Below are 18,468 nucleotides of genomic sequence, written 5' to 3'. Positions count from 1 at the left end.
AACTCACCAGTCTTGCAAGAGAGATATTAAAACTGTTACATTGGCAATAACATGAGTAAATGTGTATGGTCAACATTTTACATCCATAAAAACACATTGACCATTGCTGCAGACTTACTTTTTTGTCAGATGCGCATATTTTTCACATATTGATTGCAAATTTGATTAGCAGAGACGCTTTAGCCACACTGTGCTACCAAGACTACTCTGAACTTTTGTCTTATACATCAAAGCATGTTTTTTACTTTACATTTGTGTCCAAAAAAAATCACATAACTAAAAGGGGTTAGTAATAAAACTAATGTATATTACTTCAATGGTGTGTGAAGGTTTGTGATCGCTCCAGATCACCTGAGTGGAACGAGGCTTTCTACTTTTTAATCCGTGACCCTGCTGAGGAGATGCTGGTCATCAAGGTACAGTAAAATATTAATACGGGCTATTTGCAGCATATCCTTACTGACCAAGTGTGACATGCGATGCTGTCGTCGTAGCTTTCCAGTGCCTGGGACCAGCCAATGGGATCACTTGTGGTTCCTGTGAAGGAGCTCCTGTCAGAACCTCAGCTAGTCCGGGATCAGTGGATGCATCTGGATGGAGCCCTGCCTGAGAGTGAGATCCTACTCAGGGCTGAACTTAAGGTGGGACAATAATGCAGCCAGAACATGAGAGACACTTGCACTCTATAAACTAAAATATTGTTTATACACCATTAAAGAAAACAGCAATAATAAATACATTGTTTGGTTAAGATGTTTATACACGGTGTGGAGCTCCTCCAACGTAATGATCATCACCTCTATTGCGGCAAATAAACTACATTTCTCACAAGTATTCTTTCACTGGAGGACAATGCTAAACTTGTTACATACCCAGTAAGAGCAAGCAGGAGTAGCTAAGAAGGCATGTTAATCGCTGAAGAAAAAAAGTGTAGATGGAACAGCAGAAAGAAAGCAGTTATTAACAGCAGAGGTACTTCAAGAGGTCGTGAAGTTTTTGGTTGATGAGAATTTAATATTTTTTTATATGCCCATGTAATTTTCCCACACGTTTTGATGTATTTAAATAAACACGAATATTGATCCAACACACTCTAGTTTAGTTTAGAAATAGTGGCAGTTACTTGCAGTTTAAAAAGAAAACCTGAAGAAGGATATTGTTGCATTCATGTTACCATTTGAGATACAGTATATAGCGATTAGCTCTCTCGCTGCCTGATAGTTATTACCGCGCCAGTTGATGGCTAGTGATTCGCGCTGTAGTTGTCAGCTGTGCGACGCATGCTGCCAGCTATCCATTAGCACTTTAGTTGTCAGATAACTATTGGTAGCATTATTTGAATATCTTAGTATTGCACATTAAGAAAGTACCTTGATTACCAATTTAATTTAAAAACACAATTTTATACAGGATATATAAATTGTGCTTCCCCGCTCCATCTCTCCTTCAGTTTGGGGGGTCCTTGGCTTGGAAAACGTTGAAGACCCCTGGTCTAGAGAGAATTGATTGATTGATTGATTGAACCTTTTATTAGTAGATTGCACAGTGCAGTACATATTCCGTACAATTGACCACTAAATGGTAACACCCGAATAAGTTTTTCAACTTGTTTAAGTCGGGGTCCACTTAAATTGATTCATGATACAGATATATACTATCATAATACAGTCATCACACAAGATAATCATCAGAGTATATACATTGAATTATTTACATATTATTTGGGATATGGAGGGGAGGGGGTGACGGGGGGGGCAGGTTAGGTTTGGTTGATATCAACACTTCAGTCATTAACAATTGCATCATCAGAGAAATGGACATTGGAACAGGTTAGGACTGACTTGGTAGGATATGTACAGCAAGTAGTGGACAGAGACAGAGAGAGAGAGAGAGAGAGAGAGCAATAGCATAAGAATAAGTATCTACATTTGATTATTTACAATCCGGGGAGGTAGGATGTGGAAGGGAGGGTGTTAGTTTAGGGTTAAAATTGCCTGGAGGTGTTCTTTTAGTGCGGTTTTGAAGGAGGATAGAGATGCCCTTTCTTTTACACCTGTTGGGAGTGCATTCCATATGGATGTGGCATAGAAGGAGAATGAGTTAAGACCTTTGTCAGATCGGACTCTGGGTTTAACGTGGTTAGTGGAGGATAACAATGTTTTTGTTATGGTTTACCAACTCAGCCTGGACACTGGAGAACTTTGACGAAAAAAAAAAAACCAAAGCGTACTAGATTGTTTTTGCCTTTGTTCAGTTATTGATTTTATTTTATTGAAACAATTGTATGCAATAAAAGAGAATAATGAATTAGTTTTAAGTATTGTGTTGATATTTTTAAAATGTCCTCCTGTGTTTTTTATGTTTATAATTCTGATCAAAAAGTTAATACATGTGATCGATATCAGCCAATGTCATTAATGAATAAAAAACCCTGATCAGAACACCTTTCTAGTCCTCCCATATAAGCTGGATCGTCCTTTTTACAATATGGTGATATTGCTTATCAAACACAGAATATTGACTAGGATGTTTATTGCTGACAGATCTTGAACTCGAGGATGACTGACGCTCCACAGCCTTGTGGTCCCGCTTCAAAAGAGAAGGAAGGCGGCTCAAAGCTGCCATTGGATAAGTCAGTGCTTTATTAATATTATTATTGCATTTGACACTCAGGCTACAAACTAATCAATTCAATCTCGATACTTCTAGATGTGAGCTATTATCTGTTTGTTTTACCCCCACAGTATTTCTGCACTAACCAGTCAGCTGAAGCACTCTGAAGCAGTGAAAGACGATGTGGGGGCCATCACAGTCCAGCCTTCTGATGCTGCGGTGAGTCCTATATCACACACGCTTGTGTTTGTTCACCTTTTGAAGCTTCCTTAAATCTGTCTTAGTTGGTGGAGGACGCAGCAGAAGAAGAGCTGCATGACCCACAGTCGGACCTAGGAGTTCCTAAACAGGAAGTGACAGCTGATGAGTGAGTGTATCGGGATAACAAGATTGTGGTGTCAGAACACAAGAAACATGTTTACATTTCCGTGTGCGTATGTGCAGTGCTGGTTTGGATGACCTGGCCTGGTCCTCAGTGACTAGTCTTCCTGCTGAACCCTCCAAGCCAGAAGATGATGTTTGTCCACAGAACACCTGCATCCCCAGCCCGGACTTTGCCACTGAGGTGTCTTTGTTTTGTTTTTGATCCTAAATTAATGTATACCTCATGTTCTACCGCATTCACAGCAAACTCAATGGCTAAATCCTAGATTTCCTGGTCTTTTTATTCTGATTATCAACACTTTTCTAACATCTGCATCCTGTGTAGGGGCTGCTGAGGATTCACCTGCTGGAGGCTCAGAGTCTGGTCGCCAAGGACAACTTGATGGGCGGCATGGTGAAAGGCAAGAGTGACCCCTATGTCAAAGTCAGCGTTGGAAGTGTTACATTCAAGAGTCATGTCATCAAGGAGAACCTCAACCCCACATGGAACGAGATGTATGAGGTAAACGCCATACTTAAGATTTTGTATGTGGCCTCATTTGGCTTTTTAATATTACTGGTGCAACACGCCAGAGGTTATAGGACTGACTGCAGCCTAGTGAGTATACTATTAACACTCTTGGTGAACAGAAGTAGATTTGGCTATGGGAGCCTGAGTGTCAGCATAAAAGATACAACCAATTAAAATGAAGTTCAAGTAGGTTTATCATTAGATAATGACAGATAATGTGTTATCAATATATTACAAGTTATGTAAAGATTTGTATTCACCATAAATAATCACTTTTGAACAGTAAACAAAAAGACTACATTCACTACTACAATCTCCTACCGCAGTAAAGCCAATTCAAAACTGCGATGCCACATAGCATTCATTTAAAAAGTAAACAAATCATAATTGATGACAAAAAACTAAAAAAACAAATGTTATTTAGACAATATTTTTGAGAAAGATGTTTGGCTACATTATAAACTTGAATGGTACGGTCGTTTGAGAAATTTGGCCCTAAATCTGTCACCATGATGGCGTTCGAAGCGATGCCAAAAATCTGTTTGCGACAACTCACACCCAAACTCTAGCTCGACTGCGTTCACTCTGCTTCTGTTGCACACGTCACACACACACAACAGCACCATCTCTTAAAGGCACACACGTGGGAGAAAGCTGGGCTGTGTGACATCCAACATCACATTCAGGACCTGGGAAGCAGTGTCAAAGGAGAAGACTTGCCACGCCATCTATGGAACCCGCTGAACCGCCTGATGCTTTAAGTCAGCTATGAAGAAGTGGATATTGCACTATTGTTTTGAGCCAACCTAACCAAGCCCAGCTTTGCCAACTCCCCCTGGCCAGCAAGGCTGGGGGTACAGGGAGAGCGAGAAGGAAGTGGTAACACCAATGTAGTGCAAATCCTTGAGTAAAATGGCGTCTTTTTTAGTGATATAGCTTGTTGGATAAAATACAATAAAACTGGTGGATATTTAAAAATCAGTCACATGATATTGAGACTCACGATCAAGATTTGTTGTTTTGTGTTCTCCCTAAAGGTGGTTTTGAAGAGCTGCGATGTCCAGAACATCCAACTTGAAGCTTTTGATAAAGATTTAGATTCTGATGACTTTCTTGGCAGGTGTGTGCCGTACCTTCTTCTGTTTGTCTATCAATAACTTCAACTGGTGGATGAATGACTAATTGTGATGTTTGTCATGTCTCTCAGGTTGAGTGTGAAACTCAGCGATGTCATGCGATCCCAGTTCATAGACCAGGTTTCTCATACACACAAGTATGTTAGCTTAGCTTCTGTGGCTAACCATATTTGTTGTTACAGTGGTACACCTTGAATGATGTGAAGTCCGGGCGGGTTCACTTGATCCTGGAGTGGGTTCCTACCGTGTCGCATTCCATCCAACTTGACCAGGTTTGAATCTGCATCATACAGAGAGGCGTTCCTCATTTTTTAGGTTGAATGCGATACAATGAAGATGTGATCTCTGGCACGTGCAGGTACTGCAGCTTCAGTCTCTCCAGGCTTTCAAGAACAAAGCATTCCCCTCTGCCGCGTTGCTCTTTGTCCATGTGGAGCGAGCGCGTTCATTACCTGTAAGTCGCCTGTTGACATCATCATCATAATCTGGAGTTGCTGTAGAGTCCTCATAAATGATGTCGGCTTTTCCAGCTGAAGAAGAGTGGAAAGGAACCCAAAGCAGGAGCAGAGCTTGTTCTTGGAGACACAATCTACAAAACCAATGTGAGACTCTTACAGGGTGAATCAATACACCATGGAAAATGTCATTTATCTGTTGGTTATTCTTTGTTTGTCCAGCTGTGTGACCGCACAACCAATCCTCAGTGGGGGGAGTCTTTCTACTTCCTTGTGCGGGATCCTAAACAGCAGATGCTTGTGCTCAAGGTAACGCAAGATGACATGTTTACTGTTAGCTGTGCTAATAAGTAGCCATGCTCATGTTAGAATTTGTGTTGCAGTTGTCCAGCGGCTGGGACCAACCCATAGGTTCGCTGGTGGTCTCCATCAGGGAACTGCTGGCTGAGCCACAGCTGGTCCTGGATCAATGGTTCCATCTGGATGGAGCAGCAGCTGACAGTGAAGTCCTGCTCAGGCTTGAACTCAAGGTTGGCTTGAAAACACAACTCTGATACACACTGAGCACGCTACACAGTCCCTCCAGGATGTCATTAAGTCGCAGTGGCGGCAATTCACTTAAAATTCAACCCATCCTTGCGATAAATGTGCAACCTCGCAACTTTGTCCAATGCCCACAATTTCCCCGCACAGTTTGGCCAATCAAATTTGTCTCAGAGTGGGGCTCAAACGCGCACATAAACTGTCTAATCAAAGTTTGTTTCTGGTGTAGACGAAGCAGGAAGAGCAACGAAACAATTGTCGTCCTCCTTCAAAGCTTAGACACTTCTGTTTCCTGTCTACAGCTCTTAGCCTTTGGGTATTGTAGCATACAAACAATTAGCAACACACTTCATAGTTGTCATGTATTTACATATTTATGTAACCATTATTTAACCAGGGTAAGTCCAGTAAGAACATGTTTTCATTTGCAATGATGACCTAACAAGGAGGCAGCATTTAGAGTACATGACAGACATGTTGAAGTGTGATAATAATCTCTGATTTTTTCATTTACCAACAAAAAATAGAGCTACAGATCACTTTCACCAGTTCACAAATGCTCTTAACGTGAGGTGGTAAATGTGTTGGAACATAATTAAATGTTTAGGATGGACAAATAAAGCATAAAAAGAGAATGGTGGGGGGGCTCTCCCTTAGAGATAGGGTGAGAAGCTCTGCCATTCGGGGGGAGCTCAAAGTAAAGCCGCTGCTCCTCCACATGGAGAGGAGCCAGATGAGGTGGTTCGGGCATCTGGTCAGGATGCCACCCGAACGCCTCCCTAGGGAGGTGTTTAGGGCACGTCCGACCGGTAGGAGGCCACGGGGAAGACCCAGGACACGTTGGGAAGACTATGTCTCCCGGCTGGCCTGGGAACACCTCGGGATCCCCCGGGAAGAGCTGGACGAAGTGGCTGGGGAGAGGGAAGTCTGGGCTTCCCTGCTTAACTGTTTTTGTTTAATAAAAATGTGAAAAAAAAATACAAAAATCCCAGTCCACAAGCATCCTCATTCACAACACATTTCTCTTAGATTTCCATGTTATGATACATGTTCACATTTATTGACTGTATCTAAAAAAGATAAAAATATATTTTTATTTAAATGAAGATATGAAATAATACTAAATGAAATACAATGACTTGGTTTATATTATTGTATATACTAGGTCATAAAATCAGTGTCAGTTGAGTCGGTCCATAGGTTGCCTGTAGGGATTTTTAATGTCCAGCAGATGTCAGTATTTAGTGACACAGTATCGACACAGTGTCAATACAGTTTTGCAATGTGTCGAAACGTTTCATGACGCCTCATCAACCCATCACTACTAGGTATGTCACGGTATGAACATTTGTTATCACCGTTATTGTGACTAAAATGATTACGGTTATCATTATTATCGCGGTAATTTTAAATGTGCTCAAAATTTTCAGAAACTACTTATACTGAAATCCTTTAACCAAGTTTTATTTAAAAAAACAAACAAACACAAAAAACACATTCAAAATGTATATATGTACCTCAAGTAGAAAGTTGAATGTGCATATGAAAGCAACACAAGCATTATATACAAAGTAATATGGCAGAAACAAAATAATACTATAAATAAATAAAAATAAATGAACATTTTGCAAGATGGTATCGGCGTGTCTTTTTTTTTACATGATGCTTTTATCTCAAATGTATGATATATATATTTTATATACATACATTTACATGTACTAATGTGTGTGCATGTACAAGCTGTATCGTTTAGGAATTAATTATACACCATAAAACGTTTAACAAAATGCTGTCACATGAATGGTTATTAGAGTAATTACTTTGTGAAATAAAATAAACACAAGTAATGTCAAAAACACTGTTTACTTTTTGATATCAATATAAAACACAAAACATGTGTTTTATTGAATTCATTTGACTTGGTCAATGTTGTACGGTGTGACAAATTTACTTGCAAATGGGCCTAAAAAATAGACCGTGCGACTTAAAAAAAAACCCAATACCTGTCGCACGTGCGAAAAGAGATTTCAACCCTTTCATCACATTTTGCTCTTAAATTAAATCCATCCAAATTTGATAAAACTACGGTAACATTTTCGCCCATTTGTATAGTAGCAAGTGTGAAATACATTTAAATCATAACTATTGAAAAATTGCAATGTGATTGACGCGGGAGTGTTAATCACTCGTGCTGATCACTCGATCAGGGTGGCGCTTTACACACGGAAGCGCCAAGCTGCCAGCAGTGCTTTAGGACATGCCTCACAAAAGGTGGCATAATTAAAGTATTACAATCTTTGCTCCAAACTTAGGTAAACATTTTAATAACAATCATCATTAAAGGTTATGTAGTGAACTAGCACATATCGTAGACGCGCGCACAGCTGCTTGGCTTGATGCCAAATATTAGCGCAGTAAAAATCGCCCACGTAGCGCAAACTAAGTGAAATGTCTGAATTTTGTAACAAAATGTTACATTTTTTGTTTTATTTTTAACAATGTGTGTTTTACCTGCTACATGTCTTATATGTACGGAGCCCCTAAAGGGACATGGGGATTTTTTTTTTTTTTTAGACATGTATCTCGTGTGCACGAGAAACTATAATATATATATATATATATATATATATATATATATATATATATATATATATATATATATATATATATATATATATATATATATATATATATATATAAAACTATATACTTGTGCATGTCTAAAAAAAAATACATGTCTAAAAAAAAAAATTCCCCATGTCCCTTTAGGGGCTCCGTATATATGTGTACTTTTAGCCATAGTATTGTTTTTGTATTCCATCCATCCATCCATCTTCTTCCGCTTATCCGAGGTCGGGTCGCGGGGGCAGCAGCTTAAGCAGGGAAGCCCAGACTTCCCTCTCCCCAGCCGCTTCGTCCAGCTCATCCCGGGGGATCCCGAGGCGTTCCCAGGCCAGCCGGGAGACATAGTCTTCCAAACGTGTCCTGGCTCTTCCCCGTGGCCTCCTACCGGTCGGACGTGCCCTAAACACCTCCCTAGGGAGGCGTTCGGGTGGCATCCTGACCAGATGCCCGAACCACCTCATCTGGCTCCTCTCCATGTGGAGGAGCAGCGGCTTTACTTTGAGCTCCCCCTGGATGGCAGAGCTTCTCACCCTATCTCTAAGGGAGAGCCCAGCCTCCCGGCGGAGGAAACTCATTTCAGCCGCTTGTACCCGTGATCTTGTCCTTTCGGTCATAACCCAAAGCTCATGACCATAGGTGAGGATGGGAACGTAGATCGACCGGTAAATTGAGAGCTTTGCCTTCTGGCTCAGCTCCTTCACCACAACGGATCGATACAGCGTCCGCATTACTGAAGACGCCGCACCGATCCGCCTGTCGATCTCACGATCCACTCTTCCCTCACTCGTGAACAAGACTCCGAGGTACTTGCACTCCTCCACTTGGGGCAGGGTCTCCTCCGCAACCCGGAGATGGCACTCCACCCTTGGAGGTGCTGATTCTCATCCCAGTCGCTTCACACTCAGCTGCGAACCGATCCAGCGACAGCTGAAGATCCTGGCCAGATGAAGCCATCAGAACCACATCATCTGCAAAAAGCAGAGACCTAATTCTGCAGCCACCAAACCAGATCCCCTCAACGCCTTGACTGCGCCTAGAAATTCTGTCCATAAAAGTTATGAACAGAATCGGTGACAAAGGGCAGCCTTGGCGGAGTCCAACCCTCACTGGAAACGTGTCCGACTTACTGCCGGCAATGCGGACCAAACTCTGGCACTGATCATACAGGGAGCGGACCGCCACAATCAGACAGTCCGATACCCCATACTCTCTGAGCACTCCCCACAGGACTTCCCGAGGGACATAGTCGAATGCCTTCTCCAAGTCCACAAAACACATGTAGACTGGTTGGGCAAACTCCCATGCACCCTCAAGGACCCTGCTGAGAGTATAGAGCTGGTCCACAGTTCCACGACCAGGACGAAAACCACACTGTTCCTCCTGAATCCGAGGTTCGACTATCCGGCGAAGCCTCCTCTCCAGCACACCTGAATAGACCTTACCGGGAAGGCTGAGGAGTGTGATCCCACGATAGTTGGAACACACCCTCCGGTTGCCCTTCTTAAAGAGAGGAACCACCACCCCGGTCTGCCAATCCAGAGGTACCGCCCCCGATGTCCACGCGATGCTGCAGAGTCTTGTCAACCAAGACAGCCCCACAGCATCCAGAGCCTTAAGGAACTCCGGGCGGATCTCATCCACCCCCGGGGCCTTGCCACCGAGGAGCTTTTTAACTACCTCAGCAACCTCAGCCCCAGAAATAGGAGAGCCCACCACAGATTCCCCAGGCACTGCTTCCTCATAGGAAGACGTGTTGGTGGGATTGAGGAGGCCTTTGAAGTATTCCCTCCACCGATACACAACATCCGCAGTCGAGGTCAGCAGAACACCATCCTCACCATACACGGTGTTGATAGTGCACTGCTTCCCCTTCCTGAGGCGGCGGATGGTGGTCCAGAATCGCTTTGAAGCCGTCCGGAAGTCGTTTTCCATGGCTTCCTCGAACTCCTCCCATGTCCGAGTTTTTGCCTCAGCGACCGCCGAAGCCGCACACCGCTTGGCCTGTCGGTACCTGTCCGCTGCCTCAGGAGTCCCATGAGCCAAAAGAACCCGATAGGACTCCTTCTTCAGCTTGACGGCATCCCTCACCGCCGGTGTCCACCAACGGGTTCTAGGATTACCGCCACGACAAGCACCAACTACCTTGCGGCCACAGCTCCAATCAGCCGCCTCGACAATAGAGGCGTGGAACATGGTCCATTCAGACTCAATGTCCAGCACCTCCCTCGTGACATGTTCAAAGTTCTTCCGGAGGTGGGAATTGAAACTCTCTCTGACAGGAGACTCTGCCAGACGTTCCCAGCAAACCCTCACAATGCGTTTGGGCCTGCCAGGTCTGTCCGGCATCCTCCCCCACCATCGCAGCCAACTCACCACCAGGTGGTGATCAGTAGAAAGCTCCGCCCCTCTCTTCACCCGAGTGTCCAAAACATGAGGCCGCAAATCCGACGACACAACTACAAAGTCGATCATGGAACTGCGGCCTAGGGTGTCCTGGTGCCAAGTGCACATATGGACACCCTTATGTTTGAACATGGTGTTCGTTATGGACAATCTGTGACGGGCACAAAAGTCCAATAACAAAACACCGCTCGGGTTCAGATCCGGGCAGCCATTCTTCCCAATCACGCCTCTCCGGGGTTCACTGTCGCTGCCAACATGAGCGTTGAAGTCCCCCAGTAGAATGAGGGAATCACCCGGGGGAGCACTCTCAAGTACTCCCTTGAGTGAATCCAAAAAGGGTGGGTACTCTGAGCTGCGGTTTGGCGCGTAAGCGCAAACCACAGTCAGGACCCGTTCCCCCACCCGAAGGCGGAGGGAAGCTACCCTCTCGTCCACCGGGTTGAACTCCAACATGCAGGCTCTGAGCCGGGGGGCAACAAGAATTGCCACCCCAGCCCGTCGCCTCTCACTGCCGGCAACGCCAGAGTAGAAGAGAGTCCATCCCCTCTCGAGAGAACTGGTTCCACAGCCCTTGCTGTGCGTCGAAGTGAGTCCGACTATGTCTAGTCGGAACTAGCTCAGGCTCCTTCCCCCCCAGCGAGGTGACGTTCCACGTCCCAAGAGCTAGCTTCTGTAGCCGAGGATCGGACCGCCAAGTGCCCTGCCTTCGGCTGCCGCCCAGCTCGCATCGCACCCGACCTCTATGACCCCTGCTATGGGTGGTGAGGCCATTGGAGGGGGAACCCACGTTGCCTCTTCGGGCTGTGCCCGGCCGGGCCCCATGGGGACAGGCCCGGCCACCAGGCGCTCGCCATCGTGCCCCACCTCCGGGCCTGGCTCCAGAGGGGGGCCCCGGTGACCCGCGTCCGAGCGAGGGAAATCTGGGTCCATAGTTTTTGTATTTACTAATGATTTAATTTGTCTTAAAGCACAGACCAAGAGTGACAAAGATAAATCATGAACCATTTAATACAATGTCCGTAAAGCTTTTTATTCTATTCCAACCTAACCCTAGGATATGGCAGGCTATATGTAATATATACAATTGTAAGTTGTTCTTTGAGTGCAACAAGAAAAGCCCAAATTGTATCCTAAGATTTTTTTTGTCAAAATGAAGCCAAAAATGTTTTTTTTTCCATGATCTCTTTATTTTGAAAAATATTTAAATACATTTTAGCACCTGTACCAAAATATTGGTATCGGGACACGCAGGCACATTTGGCTCGATCTAAAAAAGTTTAAATAAAAAAGTTGGCAAATATAGGGGTTCGTAAATCGAGGTTCCACTGTATTTCTATTATTAGTTCAAATTGATTAAAACAATACAGTAATTTGACAATGACCTCTGGTGTCTACTTTCAGTCTGTGTGGTATAAAACAAAACATCAATACAGTGGAACACCACTATTGGCAAACTTTTACAAACTGTTGTGCCAAGCCATATGTGCTTCATGAAACCAAACGCTTCATTCATTCATTGTGCTACCCTCCGGAAGGAGGTATAGATCAATTTGTGCCAGGACCACCAGAATGTCTCACAGTCTGTATCCCCAGGCTGTGAGACTGCTAAATGAACAGCCTGCCCCTTTACTGCCCCCGACCATCTTATTACCTCACTCTTCACCACCTCAATAATTGTGCTCTGGACATTGCACCACTGCAACATCAACATAACACCCATCAGATACCTGACTGTTCCCAAACCCACACCCCTCTATTTGCGATCTTCTTGACAATGCTAATATGTAAACTATTGTCATACTTGCCAACCCTCACGATTTTCCCGAGACACTCCCGAATTTCAGTGCCCCTCCCGAAAATCTCCCGGGGCAACCATTCTCCCGAATTTCTCCCGATTTCCACCCGGCCAACAATATTGGGGACGTGCCTTGAAGGCACTGCCTTTAGCGTCCTCTACAACCTGTCGTCACGTCCGCTTTTCCTACATACAAACAGCGTGCCGACCCAGTCACATAATATATGCAGCTTCTACACACACATAAGCGAATGCAATGCATACTTGATCAACAACCATACAGGTCACACTGAGGGTGTCCGTATAAAGAACTTTAACACTGTTACAAATATGCGCCACACTGTGAACCCACACCAAACAAGAATGACAAACACATTTCGGGAGAACATCCGTACCGTAACACAACATAAAAAATACCCAGAACCCCTTGCAGCACTAACTCTTCCGGGACGCTACAATATACACCCCCGCTACCACCAAACCCCCCCCCAAAGCCCAAACAAAATCTCGTTGACAATAAAGGAATTGATTGATTGATTGTGTGGTCCGCTGGCAGCCATTTTGTGCTTGCTTGCATTGAAGAGATTCTCTCTGCCTCTCTCTCTCTCTGTTTGATGTACAGTACTGTGTAGCAAACCTTCACTAAAATCTGGACTTTTGGAGAGGCTGGAACCCATCATTTAAATTTACATTGTTTCTTATGGAGAAAGGTTCATCACTACACAAACTTTTCCATTTACCAACCTTGTTCGAGAACCAATTGCGTGAATCGAGATTCACTGTATTTGTATTACCGTATTTTTTGGATTATAAATTGCTCCGAAGTATAAGTCTCACCGGCCGAAAATGCATAATAAAGAAGGAAAAAAACATTTATACGTCGCACTGGAGTATAAGTCGCATTTTTGGGGGAAATTTGTTTGATAAAATCCAACACCAAGAATAGACATTTGAAAGGCAATTTTGAAATAAATCAAGAATAGTGAACAACAGGCTGAATAAGTGTACGTTATATGACTCATAAATAACAAACTGAGAACGTGACTGGTATGTTAACGTAACATATTATGGTAAGAGTCATTCAAATAACTATAACATATAGAACATGCTATACATTTACCAAACAATCTGTCACTCCTAATCGCTAAATCCGATGAAATCTTCTTCCTCTGTGTCGCTTCTAAACAACTCTGCCAACTCTAAAGGTATGCGCCGCTTCCTCTTGCCGTTTTCTGCTGCATATTTCACTACGTCCAGCTTGTAATCTGCAGTATATGATTTCCTTTTTGGTGCCATTTTTGTTCAGCCCTTCACAGTTTTTATAAGTTACCGCCAATGTTGAAATGATCCATTTTTATAGCTACGGACGTAGTAGCAGGTAGCATCCCATGACCCACAATGCACTTCTGCCATGACGCACAATGCACTTCTGCCATGACCCGCCCCCGCCGAATTCTTATTGGTTGACGTGTGTGTGACGATTGCTGACGTGTGTGTGACGATTGCTGACATTTGCCTCGTCTCCTACGCGTATGAGATAAATAATATTTGATATTTTACGGTAATGTGTTAATAATTTCACACATAAATCGCTCCGGAATATAAATCGCACCCCCGGCCAAACAATGAAAAAAAACTGCGATTTATAATCCGAAAAATACGGTACAATTTTTGTTGAAATTCTGTGCTTTTTTAGGTTAATGTTACAAGGATCACTCGAAACATTGATACAATTCATAAAGTCATAAATTGAATCTATCAACGAAAAACTCAAACCATAAACCATATCATTGAAAAAAAAAGCTTTAAAACATCGCAATTTTTTCCCGCAACTTTCTGAAAAATTTAAGGCTCCAACAATCCCAATGAAAGCTTGCGATATCCTGGAGGGCCTGTCTGTAGTGCATACACTGTACTGTTTGGTGGACAACGCTAGTGGACAGCTTTGTTTTGCTCTTCAATAGGTTCTGGAGTCCAAAATGGTGGAGATGATCGGTAGAGGGACTCTGCCTTGTGCCACTGCTGGTAGTGGATCTGGTAATGGGCAGGTGAAGTTGTCGCTTTACTTTGACTCGCGAGAAGGCAAGCTGAGCGTCATCGTACACGCCTGCAGGTGGGCGCCTACTTAGGGCTACTACACATGCACCTTCAAATTAGATTTAATACATAAGTTGTATTCACAGATAATGTGAAGAAATCATCAAAAATGCAGCAGTGGAGAACATAAGATCATCCTTCCATCCTTACACATCCATTTGAAACTATTTTAGACGTCCTCCTAATCTTCTCAGTGTCCACCATAGCATTTACAAATGACATGATGTCACGTCTCCAAAACATTATGAAGAAAAGATACAAAAAATATGACCGACATAAATCATATCCGGAGAATATCACAATAATAACACCATTAAACATGCTTAAGTTAAAGGTGCCATATGTAGTAATGTGGCCAGAAATGGTACTGCAATCACGGTCAAAATTCTGTAGTCCCCTCCCACTCTCCATGACTGAGGTTGCCAGATACGCAGCCGAATCCCAATCCTACTCCAATTAACTTCAAATGGCAATCGACGAGTCCTACGCTGTAGCTTTCTCTTGTTTATGCTTCTTGCAAGAGGGTTTACTAAGTATTTATGCCACATTTTACTGATGTCGATTAGCCAAATGTATTTGTAAAGTTACGCAGCAATATTTTAGTCGGGAGTCGGGACAGATTGTTGGATTACCCTGCTAAAATGTTTCGTTTGACCGCTTGGACCACCATCGAATTATATTGTATATAGAAATATATAATATATTATATATCGCATAGGCCTACTTTGATGGCAAGCCAAGGCCAACAGTAAAATTACCACCACATTTCGTTCAGCATAACTCCATGTTGCATCCTACCTGACACACTTCTCTTCCATGTACGCACATCACCATCTCTCAGTGCAGAGTGCAATTCTATGAGCCAACCCACGTTATGCATAAACCATGTTACGCATAAATCATATAGCCTACTACCATGTCAATACAAAAAGTAGAAAATCCTGACATGTAATGCATTATATTGTGCCAAGCAAATACCACTCTGTGTGTTTCATGCACATACAGTACCAGAAACCGCAGCTAGCTGTGCTAATGTTGGAAAGCATTTCCTCAGCGTATCTGAACGAAATAGGCACTGACACTACCCATAGCCACATAGATTTTATTTGTTGAAAATATATTTTGCTATGTCAGTTGGATGACACATCGACATATAGGCTAACGGGCATACATTTCCCCTGTTAGCCTATATGTCGTATATAAAAGCATTAGATAGATAGATAGATAGATAGATAGATAGATAGATAGATAGATAGATAGATAGTACTTTATTGATTCCTTCAGGAGAGTTCCCTCAGGAAAATGTAAAATTACACTAGTGTGATGGTGCTTCGCTCCTAAACATTCGTTGTACGAACATACTAGCTTTGTTAGACAAGATCAAAGACTGTATTGGACAATATAGTTTTACATACCAAATGTCCATTTCCATTTATTACAAGTAATAAGAAAATGTAAATGCTTTACTTACTTATCAAGGAGGAAATTAGCAAATTTGGCGTCAGATTAAAAAATCTTCTCCGCCTTCAATCGTCTCAATCTTTCAAAGACATCCCCGATACAAATCCTCGTTTTGTTCCTGGCTTTGTCATGAATAAGTTGAGAATCGTAACGACGCCTTTTAGATTTACTAAGGTCTGACATGTTTAGTAACTTTACCAGTGGCAGTAGATAGACGAAGAGGGCGGTGTGTAACTGGCAACCCGGATGTGACACACTCAGACTTTTTAATTGGTCAAACGGTAGAGGGCGGGGCATCGAAATGAAAACAATAACAATATTTCAGGGCTGTAAATCTAATTTTGAAATGAGCATATCCTGGTTGAACTACTGTTATCAGTTGTAGAGGTTTTCGAAAAGAGCATGATTTATTAATGCCTTTTGACATATCAGGGCCATTTAATGATGACTTGACATGAAATTATTACATACGGCACCTTTAACATGCTGTTAATGTCGAACAAACAATCAAATACCGGTCTACTAAAAAGTGCCTGCTTTAGTCGACATGACACACATGGTCGACTATAAAATGAAATTATTTGTTTCTTTAAAAATGTCTCCTGTTTGTGTTGTAGTGTTTTTAACTTCTTTATTATTGCTAAGAAGTCTGAAACACACCTATGAATGTGTCAAGTCAATAACATTGGAATTGAATACATAAATGTTATTAAATGTGTCATTAAATAACTTAGTGTAAACGTTTTTTTAACTATTTAATTACATTTTTTTGTGATATAAATGATCTCAGTTAAAATATTTAACTTAATATTTTGATTGTTTCATGGACGCGCTTCATAAATGTATTCTGTCTGTCAAACGGAGTATATGAAAGCAGGACCTGCCGATCCAGAGCATGAAGCAGTTAAAGTGGAGGAATTTATTGAACTTGTTGGGAGTTATTTCCGCATTTTCCTACCAAGATATCGATCATGGAGATATTGAAAATGTAGGGGAAGTACTCCTCCGCTTCGCTGGTAGAAGGGTTGTAGCGACAAGTGGAAGTGCCCGGTAACCAATCAGGAGTTAGGATCCACCCACTGACTTTGATGAATAAAATTAATTAATGAAGTGTTGTAAAACAGGTTCATAATATAAACTAATTAAATACTAAATTGGGGAAATAAATAAATATTTAAATTAATGTACATCATTTGGTTGAATTAATGTATGTATTTTATTCTTATTTTGATTAATTAATGACATTTTAATTATTTAAAATAGTATTTATTTATTTTTCATTCATCCCATTTGACCCTCCATACATAACTACTGTCCAGTTACACGGCATTAAAACAACTAACAATATGCATCTATTTCATTTGTCTTTTTTCAAAATGTGTTCTACTGGAATAAATATTGCGCTTCTATTGTCATTGTAGTCAAGTCATACAACAAAAAGACCACAGCTGTGCACAGTACTGGGCAGTGTGTAGGGCTGGTTTGCATTACATTCACAGCTGCTTATGGTGTGGAGATAAGACAAAGGACATGATAATATGTTCATAAAGATCAAATACAACATTAACTCACCAAAGGGGTTGCAAATAGTACATATTCTCCACATTTCAGTTTAAAGCAGGAGCTAAACAGTAAGAATAGTTGAATGAATGGACTCTACAGAAAGCCTCATTTGAACCACATTAATGAAGATGGCGACTGAAACATTTCTTTGTCCGTGCACAGAGGTTTGTTGTGTCCCAGTAAGGACGCAGTAGACAGCTACGTCTCCCTCTCACTGCTGCCCGACAAAAGCAAAGCCACCAAGAGGAAGACAGCTGTAAAAAAACGAGATCTCAACCCCGAATTCAATGAGAGGTAAGTGACTGAAGTGTACTATCATGAATACTCGGTGTTATGTTTACGTTTCAACTTTCATCTTTGGTGACTTTCCTGTACTGTAGGTTTGACTACAACTTGACTGTGGAGGAAATGAAATACAGACATCTCAACTTGTCAGTGAAGAATAACTCTGCATCATTCAGAAGCCGCGACGTCATTGGACAGGTGATGATTCCTTGTATGACTTAGTTCTGTATACGTTAGAGTGACATCCATGCTTCTCCCTAAACAATTACAATCTTGTCCTGCAGGTGCAGATCAACTTGGCAGAGGTTGACCTCATTTCTGGAGTCACTGAGTGGTGAGCATAGCAGATAAACCTTTAATTGATAATTCATTAATTTAATTGAGTCAAACAAAAACCTGATTAGGACACCCCCAGCACACGGTCCATAGCCCCAAAACACTGACGTCTTACCATTTAGCATTAATGTGTCTATGGAGCATGTTTAGGAGCAAAACGCCCCGCTCACATGTTTGCTCCACTTTTTGAGAAAAGAGGTCCCCAACCGGTCACTCGTGAAATCATTAACATGAACCCGCCCCTCACTAAATGGGTTTGTG

The 18,468-nt window shown here is 42.3% G+C and overlaps 1 protein-coding gene across 1 annotated transcript in view; it reads left to right on the top strand.

Moving 5' to 3' along the window:
* Positions 1-18,468, top strand: part of esyt1b (extended synaptotagmin-like protein 1b) — a 76,939-nt gene that overhangs the window by 55,330 nt on the left and 3,141 nt on the right. Inside the window, exons 34-51 of the mRNA XM_062048324.1 lie at positions 330-416; positions 495-641; positions 2,544-2,632; positions 2,745-2,832; positions 2,898-2,980; positions 3,058-3,178; positions 3,323-3,499; positions 4,546-4,628; positions 4,716-4,764; positions 4,827-4,916; positions 5,003-5,098; positions 5,175-5,246; positions 5,322-5,408; positions 5,483-5,629; positions 14,430-14,578; positions 17,749-17,880; positions 17,967-18,069; positions 18,156-18,205. Of these exons, the coding sequence (XP_061904308.1) occupies positions 330-416; positions 495-641; positions 2,544-2,632; positions 2,745-2,832; positions 2,898-2,980; positions 3,058-3,178; positions 3,323-3,499; positions 4,546-4,628; positions 4,716-4,764; positions 4,827-4,916; positions 5,003-5,098; positions 5,175-5,246; positions 5,322-5,408; positions 5,483-5,629; positions 14,430-14,578; positions 17,749-17,880; positions 17,967-18,069; positions 18,156-18,205 (1,850 nt within the window). The remainder of the gene's footprint in view (positions 1-329; positions 417-494; positions 642-2,543; positions 2,633-2,744; positions 2,833-2,897; positions 2,981-3,057; positions 3,179-3,322; positions 3,500-4,545; positions 4,629-4,715; positions 4,765-4,826; positions 4,917-5,002; positions 5,099-5,174; positions 5,247-5,321; positions 5,409-5,482; positions 5,630-14,429; positions 14,579-17,748; positions 17,881-17,966; positions 18,070-18,155; positions 18,206-18,468) is intronic.

The sequence above is a fragment of the Entelurus aequoreus genome, linkage group LG01, assembly GCF_033978785.1.
Source record: "Entelurus aequoreus isolate RoL-2023_Sb linkage group LG01, RoL_Eaeq_v1.1, whole genome shotgun sequence".
NCBI classification, from domain to species: domain Eukaryota; kingdom Metazoa; phylum Chordata; class Actinopteri; order Syngnathiformes; family Syngnathidae; genus Entelurus; species Entelurus aequoreus.
Note: the sequence above shows the minus strand (reverse complement) of the source record. Positions and strands in the feature narration are given on the sequence as shown.